This window comes from Oncorhynchus nerka, linkage group LG15 (genome assembly GCF_034236695.1).
Source record: "Oncorhynchus nerka isolate Pitt River linkage group LG15, Oner_Uvic_2.0, whole genome shotgun sequence".
Classification (NCBI taxonomy): domain Eukaryota; kingdom Metazoa; phylum Chordata; class Actinopteri; order Salmoniformes; family Salmonidae; genus Oncorhynchus; species Oncorhynchus nerka.
Window position 1 is genome coordinate 66773926 of NC_088410.1, and position 9574 is coordinate 66783499.

Genomic DNA, 9574 nt, shown 5'->3' on the forward strand with positions numbered 1-9574 from the left:
CTGGTAGTTTTGGCTAACTATGTTCCTGTCGCAACCAGTCTCAGCACGTAGCGTGGCTGGACCTTGAACTCTAGTTTACTTTCCGTAATTACACGTAACACAATTGACTAATTTTACGTTAATCTAAGTCATTCATTAAACTCTTAATCTTACAATTCATTCATATTTTTTATTAAATATAGTTTACTTTAGCTAAACACTAACGTTAGCTGTCGAATTACACAAAACTTTCCTGTCAACTGTGTATCAATAAAAACAGTCATCTGGAAAATATGCCGGTTGGAGTAACGTTTTAGTCCCTCTCGCAAGCATAGCTACAAAATAAATGTGAGATGTGAAGAAATATCCGTCTATAACTTCGATAAGAGATTATAGGCGATGGAATGCACATGGGATGGAACCAATCTCAAAGTCTGTACCATTTTCCGTAACGTCAAAGTGACTTAAACACAAGCGGAAATAAAAGCCAAAGAGAGGCGTGGTGTTTTCTTATGAGTGAGAGTGACAGTGTTTCTATCCAATCGCTTTATAACAGAAGAGCATAATTGTCCAATAGTGTACTCCCAGAACAGATAACTTTACGGTGGTACTTCCTTGGTAACCCACATGGAAACAGACCGGTTCTATGTGTGTTTGGAGTTAACGCGCCGATTGTAACAGATTCAAACATTGAAGAAATAACGAGCAAGGGGGCATTATTGTTAGATGTTATTGGTTACTTATAAGACTTTAATAAACATAACACAGCCATGAAGATCGAAGAAGTGAAAAGCACCACGAAAACGCAGCGCGTCGCCTCTCACAGCCATGTGAAAGGACTCGGGCTAGACGAGGCCGGGAATGCAAAGCAAAATGCGTCAGGTCTTGTGGGGCAGGAGGCTGCAAGAGAGGTAAAGTTAGCCTAGCTAGCTAGTTACGTGAACGTAAGTCTTGAAGTTGGCTACTTTTAGTTATTTAGCCACGGTATTTGATATCACGTGGCTTTGCAGGCCATTGTCATTTGGAATGTTGTTTATTTTATGTCTTTCAATATTTTATGTTAATGACGTTTTTTTTCTGTCAACAGGCTTGTGGTATTATTGTGGAACTGATCCGCTCAAAGAAGATGTCAGGAAGGGCAGTTTTACTGGCTGGACCTCCCGGTACAGGAAAGGTAGATCAAATGTTACTGCAGTACTTCAATGACACCTGAAAGTAATTGTGAAATGTCTAATATGCTTACTGTGTCTCCAGGGGTGTATTCACTAGGAACCAACTAGAACCAAATGGAAGTAAACAAAATGGGGAGGGACCTACCTGAATGTGTCCAATAGAAACGTGTTTTTTTGTTGCAAAACATACGTTTGGACTGATGATTATACCTTTGACCTCCACATTAATAGAAATACTACGAGACTTGAGACTTTAACCAACCCTACTTCTCCCCCTTGCAGACTGCCCTGGCTTTGGCTATGGCACAGGAACTGGGCAACAAGGTGCCATTCTGCCCCATGGTGGGTAGTGAGGTCTACTCTTCAGAGATCAAGAAAACAGAGGTGCTGATGGAGAACTTCAGGAGGGCAATAGGTGAGGGGCCACACACAAACACAGGGCCACTGGGAATGAATTACATACACGCACACATACCTGGGTCAATTGGAGTCCAGATAACGCTGCACCCTTCATTCACCAGCTACACCACCATCAGAATAGTCAGGGGTTCTCTTCCACGCCCCTCCTACTAGGCTGACTAGGGTAGGGGATCAGTGTGGCTGTTGACACTGGGGAAAACGCTTGAAAGGGGCATTGGGGGAAGGGGTTTGTTCGAGTGTTAACATTATGGCAGGTAGCCTCGAGGTTAGAGCGTTGGGCCAGTAACCAAGAGGTGACTGGTTCGAATACCGGAGCCGACAAGGTGAAAAATGTATTACTGTGCCCTTGAGCAAAGCACTTAACTTGGTGGCCATGGCCCACTCCCTGCAGGTGTCTCGGGGAGAGTTGGAATATGCAAAAAAACTAATTTTCCATTACATACTTGTGTGTAGCAGGACAAATATAAGCACCACACCAAATTATTATTATTCACTGTCACAGAGAAGGGAATTGAGCTTGGGTTGAGAGGTGGTGGTCAACACCCTCACCCCTCCCCTAGCACAGAACATGAGTGTTACAATGGAGGGAAAGGGCTGGGTACATTCTGAGCATGTCGACACCCCCCTGATGAGTGCACTCTGAAAAACGGCTTCTCCCTCAGAAGCGTGGCGCTCACCCCCCCACAACAATAGCCCAGTCACCTGTGCACCACTCACACACCGAGAGGCTGTATGCAGAAGGAACAAGGGCTACAGTGTGATCACATTACACAGAAAGAGGACCATGCACTGTACACACACTCACTCTCCTCTCACATTCTCCAATAAATGATCTGCCAGGTAGAATAAAGGATGGTATTATTGGTTCAAGAACAGGGTATGTGTGACCCTGTTCTTCATCTTCCAGGGCTGCGTATCAAGGAAACCAAGGAGGTGTATGAGGGGGAGGTCACAGAGCTGACCCCCTGTGAGACGGAGAACCCCATGGGTGGTTACGGGAAGACCATCAGCCATGTCATCATCGGACTGAAGACAGGCAAGGGCACCAAGCAGCTCAAGGTCAGGCACCTGTCGGAGGCTAGACCAGTCCATGTAGAAGTTGGCCTTAGACACAGATCTAGGATCAGCTATAACAGTTAGGGAGGGTGGGGGACACAACTGGCCCTAGTTCAGTGTCTAGCGACAACTTCATTCTACTCATGAATGGGCACGAAGAGCTCTGTAAAAACACTCATTTCTACCTAACTGTCTGTGTTTGTGTGTAGCTGGATCCCAGTATTTATGAGAGCCTGCAGAAGGAGCGTGTGGAGGCGGGAGACGTCATCTATATTGAATCAAACAGTGGAGCCGTCAAGGTATCAATACACTTCCACCTATTTAATACACTTCTATACAAACACTCACCTTGAAAAGGCTCCCATACACAAATTACACATTTACAGTGGCTCAAACAATTCAAAGTCAAAGTAATTGACATACTACAAAAACTAACAAGCAAGTACACAAACTAAGAATATTCTTACAAACTACACTAAACACTGTGCCCTTATGCCCCAGTCCTCCAAGCCGGCTTTGTTTCATCTCCGTCAGTCCTCCGGCTCTGTTTCATCTCTACTGTACACTGGAATTCTTCCAGCTCTTCGTCGGCACCGGGTTTTATTCCCCCTATCTCTCCATCTCTCCCTCTGTTCTGGTGGACGGGCCTCGTGGCCTGTGTTGACACGTGTGTTGACGGCCTCTTTAATTGGTGCAGGTGGGCTGAGGTTGCAGGTGGGGAGGGGTGGTCCTTACATTTGTTGCTGTTGACAGCCCTTGCAGGACCCTCCCTGAATCTTACTCTTTCATCCCCCTGCCTCTTTCATGCCCTCCTCGAGGTGGCATTGAGTCCAGTCATACCCCTGCTTTCCGCCTCCTCCCTTCATCTTATTCCCCTATGAAGTGATGGGCATAGTTTCAGCCACCAGACCTCCTCTGATGGGATTGAGTTAGTACACTGAACAAATATAGAAAAGCAACATTTTCTAAGATTTAGTTCAGGTCATAAGGAAATCGGTCAATTTAAATATATTCATTAGGCCCTATTCTATGGATTTCACATGACTGGGAATACAGAAACCTTATAAAAAATAAAAATAGGGGGGCGTGGATCATAAAACCAGTGAGTATCTGGTGTGACTATGGCTGGTCCCTTATTACCGTCACACTGGCGGTCACGAGTCATGAACGCAGTCAAATTCCACGTGACCGTTTAGTCATAGTAATTAGGCTTTTTCAAGCTCTGTTGCTGTTATTGTCCCTCTAATCACTCTCCCATCAATGCAAATGTATTTTCACGTTTGGGGAAGATCATTTTCACCATAAAAAATGTACCTTTGAAATAAAGCATTGCATGCATAAATCGCATTTGTCGTCACTTTCGAGAACGGTGTTTTCCCGCTAATTTCTTGCATTTTGGAACATTCGCGCTAATAGCCCACTGCCGTGTGCGCATTGTTGTTATTATAATGTGAGAAAAAAATGGCCTAATAGTTTATCAACATTTTAACCTAAACGATCAGCCTCATTGCTTTTAAACATTGTTTTATGCAAGTGGTGGTATTAATTTGGTGTCTATCGCATCTCACCCCTGCTGTCCCAGGGTATGTTTCTAATATTTATTCCTTGCAGAGAAGGACGAGTTGACCAATAGAATAGGTCAACGTTTGTACTATGGGGGATTGACATAGGCTAATGCTTTTGCTGTTCGTTAGGCCTACTCCGCTTGATGGTTGACGAAAAGTAGGCTAAATGTGGACAGTTCTAACATCTTCAATATGTGCCTGGGAATTCGATAAGAGGGACGCGCACACTTGCATCACCGATGTGTGGGTCTTCGTTCACTTGTAGCCTACTTAGCTGAAATGCCTGTGAGAAGGATCCGATCATGTGACTGGCATTGGCTACATCTGAGAGAGCCATGTGAGTGAAGGGTGCTTTGGAGCACGGCAGCCGGGAGAAGGGACGTATAATTAGCCTATTATATTCAGCCCAAGGGCACAACGGCCACTTTGTCAGCAAATTACATGGATTTTTTAGGAGGCATTATGGCCACACAAGGTGGGCCGCTGGGAAATTCGAGGCTTGGTGAGAATATTATCAAGTGCTTGTCAAATTGTGAATGAGAGACTGAAGTATGTGCAGCTTTTGACTTTTCTCAAATCATCAGAGTCCCATCATGCAGCCTTAGAATGTATTAAACATCAAAACATATAGCCCAACGTTTGTATTACAACTAAAGTTAAATAAATAACTCTAAATTAAGCATGTAGGAGGACCAGTTCTTAACTGCTCAACACAGAATAGCCACATGTGCACGCTTCCATTTGAAATTGTTTGGAGAAAATATCCTTTCTATTTTATTAAGCTATGTTCGATTGTATTCTTCATGCAATAAAATACAAAATAATGGCATGGAATTCGAAGCAAATCTTGTCTGCTGAATGAACTAGTGTAGCCCACAGTCATATGGCATAGCCAGATCAGGACCTAACATAGGGACAACTCAGTATTCTGTTCTGAAATAGACTACATTATCTTCATATCCTGTTTCTTTAGACATGTCTAAAATAATAATGGATTTATTATGATGGTGTAGGATGTATTACATGGATTTATTAGACTTTTTAAAAATGTAGATGTTCCAAAGGTCTGCATCAGTGGCTTGTAGGCTGTGTGTGGAAGCCAGTAGATTTAAATGTGTTTAATGGTCAATTACTGTTGAGACTAGCAGTTATTTTCTTGACAATCACCTGCTGACAAATGTCCTGACCACCACAGCCCTAGGTGTGACCACTATTTGCCTCAGGCAGCGCGACCCATCTCCTTTGCATAGACTTGATCAGACTGTTGATTGTGGCTTGTGGTATGTTGTCCCACACCTCTTCAATGGCTGTGCAAAGTTGCTAGATATTGATGGGAACTGGAACACTCTGTTGTACACGTCGATCCAGAGCATTTCAAACATGATCAATGGGTGACATGTCTGGTGAGTATGCAGGCCATTGAAGAACTGGGACATTTTCAGTTTCCAGGAATTGTGTACAGATCCTTGCAACATGGCCATGCATTATCATGCTGAAACATGAGGTGATGGCAGCAGCTTAATAGCATGACAATGGGCCTCAGGATCTCATCACGTTATCTCTCTGCATTCAAATTGCTATCGTTAAAATGCAATTGTCTAACTTATGCTTTCCCATAACCCCACCCCCATCATGGGGCACTCTGTTCACAACGTTGACATAAGCAAACCACTCGCCCACACGACGCCATACACGCTGTCTGCCATCTGCCCGGTACAGTTGAAACTGGGATTCACCCGTGAAGAGCACACTTCTCCAGTGTGCTAGTGGCCATGGAAGGTGAGTATTTGCCCACTGAAGTCGGTCATGATGCCAAACTGCAGCCAGGTCAAGACCATGGTGAGGACGACAAGCACACAGATGAGCTTCCCTGAGATGGTTTCTGCAGAAATTCTTTGGTTGTGAAAACCCACAGTTTCATCAGCTTGCCGGGTGGCTGGTCTCCGATGATCCTGCAGGTGAAGAAGCCAGATGTGGAGTTCCTGGGCTGGCGTGGTTACACGTGGTCTGTGGTTGAGACCGGTTGGGCGTACTGCCAAATTCTCTAAAAGGACATAGGCGGTCTATAGTAGAGCTATTAACATTCAATTATCTGGCAAACGCTCTGGTGGACATTCCTGCAGTCAGCATGCCAATTGCACGTTTCCTTAAAACTTGACATCTATGGCATTGTGTTGTGACAAAATATGAGTTCCCATTTATTGTCTCCAGCACAAGGTGCACCTGTGTAATGATAATGCTTTTTAATCAGCATTAAACAGATTATTTTTGCAAAGGAGAAATGCTCACTAATAGGGATGTAAACATTTGTGCACAAAATTTGAGAGCAATCATCTTTTTGTGCGTATTAAACATTTCTGGGATCTTTTATTTCAGCTCATGAAGCATGGGACCAAGACTTTACATTTTGCGTTTATATTTTTGCTGAGTATGCTTGTGTTCTGTGTTTAACCATTCCATCTGTGTGTGGCGTGTGTGCAGAGACAAGGTCGGTGTGACACATTTGCCACAGAGTTTGACCTGGAGGCTGAGGAGTACGTGCCGCTGCCCAAGGGGGACGTCCACAAGAAGAAAGAGATAATCCAAGACGTCACGCTACACGACCTGGATATTGCCAACGCTAGACCACAGGTACACACAGACAGTCTCTCCTAGACCACAGGTACACAGACAGTCTCTCCTAGACCACAGGTACACAGACAGTCTCTCCTAGACCACAGGTACACAGACAGTCTCTCCTAGACCACAGGTACAGACAGTCTCTCCTAGACCACAGGTACACACAGTCTCTCCTAGACCACAGGTACACAGACAGTCTCTCCTAGACCACAGGTACACAGACAGTCTCTCCTAGACCACAGGTACACAGACAGTCTCTCCTAGACCACAGGTACACACAGACACAGTCTCTCCTAGACCACAGGTACACACAGACACAGTCTCTCCTAGACCACAGGTACACACAGACACAGTCTCTCCTAGACCACAGGTAGACACAGTCTCTCCTAGACCACAGGTACACACAGACACAGTCTCTCCTAGACCACAGGTACACACACCGTCTCCCCTAGAGCCTGGTTAAAGTGAATAAGACTGCACTGCAGATATACACTTCAGGAAAATAACTGTTGCTCTGAAAACAATTATGTGCAACAACAAAAACACACACTTGGTCTTTGGTTGTTAACCACCCAGAGTCTATTTCTGTGCCTAATGGAAATCTAAATGATCGTTGGTATGACCCCCCCCCAACTTACTCTTAAGGAATAAAGTGTGATTGCTCTCCTCTCAGGGAGGTCAAGATATCCTGTCTATGATGGGACAACTGATGAAGCCCAAGAAGACTGAGATCACAGGTAAGACCTGAACAACTGAGTCTTAACTTCTTTAAAACCCACTTCCCATATCCTTGTTGAAATAGCAGCTTGTACTTTCAAAACCCCAACCTCCCCCACAATAAACATCACTCAAAAGAAACCCATTCTTTCTGCTCTCTCCTTACCTTTTGCTTGGCTCCCTTGCCTGACCCCTGGCTCTTCCTGCTGTCCGTTAGACAAGCTGCGAGCTGAGATCAACAAGGTGGTAAACCGTTACATTGACCAGGGTGTGGCTGAGCTGGTCCCCGGGGTGCTGTTTGTGGATGAGGTGCACATGCTGGACATTGAGTGTTTCACCTACCTGCACCGAGCCCTGGAGAGCACCATCGCACCCATCGTAGTTTTCGCCTCCAACAGGGGCAACTGCCTCATCAGGTGGGTGTGCTAATGTGCATGCATGTGATTGCAACTCAGTCAGTTTGAATATGAGTCAGTGATAATCTGTTTGTTTTGGAAGCCAACTTTGCTCTGTTCACTGACCCTTCTGTGTGGTTGGTTTCTCAGGGGGACAGAGGACATCAGCTCTCCTCATGGCATTCCTCTGGACCTGCTGGACAGGGTCATGATCATCCGCACCATGCTCTACACACCACAGGAGATGAAGCAGGTGTGTGCGATGGCATTCCTATATATGAAGTGTGTGTTTAAGAGACGCTATGTTTATGTGTGGTCACTGGTGTGATGCTGACAGTGTGTGTGGTCTCTGTAGATCATTAAAATCCGAGCTCAGACTGAGGGGATCAACATCAGCGAGGAGGCCCTCAGTCACCTGGGAGAGATTGGAACTAAGACCACCCTCAGGTAACACTCACAAATCTGTTACTCTGCACATGCGTGCACACACTCCACTTGTCTCGTGTGTGTGTGTGTGTGTGTGTGTGTCGACTCACCTATCCCTCCTCTGTCAGGTATGCGGCGCAGCTGCTGACCCCAGCCAGTCTGTTAGGCAGAGTCCAGGGGAAGGAGGGAGTAGAGAGGGAGCAGGTGGAGGAGATCAACGAACTCTTCTACGATGCCAAGTCCTCCGCTAAGATCCTCCAGGACCAGCAGCACAAGTACATGAAATAAAGAACTAACACCCCTTCTCTACATCCCTCAGCTGCAGATTCTACCACAGCGCTAAGCATCATGTTTGCCCTGGCAGTTCTTTTAAAAATCTCCCAGTTCTCCATGTAAAGTTCATCCCTCTCATCTTTCTTTTGTCCTGTATCACATCCCGTCTCTTGTTCAACACCCCCCCCAAGCTGCCCCATCTGTGCCTCAGACTGTAGTGGTTTGTACCGTTCTGATAAAAACATTTTAAGGTTCTTTGCTTGTTAATAAAAAATGTATTTGTTTGTCATTGTTGCTCGCAGACTTCTTCTCAGGTACATAGAATAGACACTGCTAGATTAACTATACTGCACTAGCTAGTGATACTGATACCGTAAGGACTGGGAATACAGAGATGCGTCTTACATAGTACAATGATGAACATCCTCTTCCAAATGAACACTGGGTAAATACACTGAACAAAAATATAAACAACATGTGAAGTGTTTGATTTCATGAGCTGAAATAAAAGATCCCAGAAATGTTCAGAACACACAAAAAGCCTATTTCTCTCAAACTCTACAGGTTTGTTTACTTCCGTGTTAGTGAGCATTTCTGCTTTACCAAAATAATCCATCCACCTGACAGGTGTCATATCAAGAAGCTGATTAAAAAAATGATTATTAAAAGTGGTGGGACCAACTCACTATCATGAGTCCCCAGCAAGTCACAAGGTCCAAGTCGATTTCCAAGTAGAACAGGTCGACTCCAGTCAAGCATTCTAAGAGCAAGTTTTTATTTTGTCAACACATGTTGATTTGCCTATATAATGGAAACCTTGTAGCAGGTTTTAAGGGTGTGAAATCAGCAGAAGGCAAGGCAGGTTGACATGCTCAGTGTACATTTATTTACAGGTCTTGGTGATCCAAATATACACGGGCAATAGCCCAAAAGAAATCGCCTCTGTATAAGG

General features: G+C 44.9%; 1 protein-coding gene across 1 annotated transcript; it reads left to right on the top strand.

Moving 5' to 3' along the window:
- Positions 1–583: 583 nt before the first annotated feature.
- LOC115143156 (ruvB-like 1) lies at positions 584–8911 on the top strand. Its single transcript, XM_029683273.2, has 11 exons — positions 584–890; positions 1067–1153; positions 1434–1566; positions 2479–2630; positions 2837–2926; positions 6674–6823; positions 7485–7548; positions 7746–7944; positions 8074–8176; positions 8279–8370; positions 8478–8911. Exons 1-11 carry the CDS (start codon positions 750–752, stop codon positions 8635–8637), a joined length of 1371 nt encoding a protein of 456 aa, XP_029539133.1. The 5' UTR covers positions 584–749; the 3' UTR covers positions 8638–8911.
- The last annotated feature ends 663 nt before the right edge of the window (positions 8912–9574 follow it).

What these genes read in the sequence shown, in the direction of transcription:
- LOC115143156 (XM_029683273.2), top strand. Translation starts at nt 750, where the DNA reads ATGAAGATCGAAGAAGTGAAAAGCACCACGAAAACGCAGCGCGTCGCC. An exon ending in TTGCCAACGCTAGACCACAG is followed by an intron (nt 6,824 to 7,484) that starts GTACACACAGAC and finishes CTCTCCTCTCAG; the next exon opens with GGAGGTCAAGATATCCTGTC. An exon ending in GGAACTAAGACCACCCTCAG is followed by an intron (nt 8,371 to 8,477) that starts GTAACACTCACA and finishes CTCCTCTGTCAG; the next exon opens with GTATGCGGCGCAGCTGCTGA.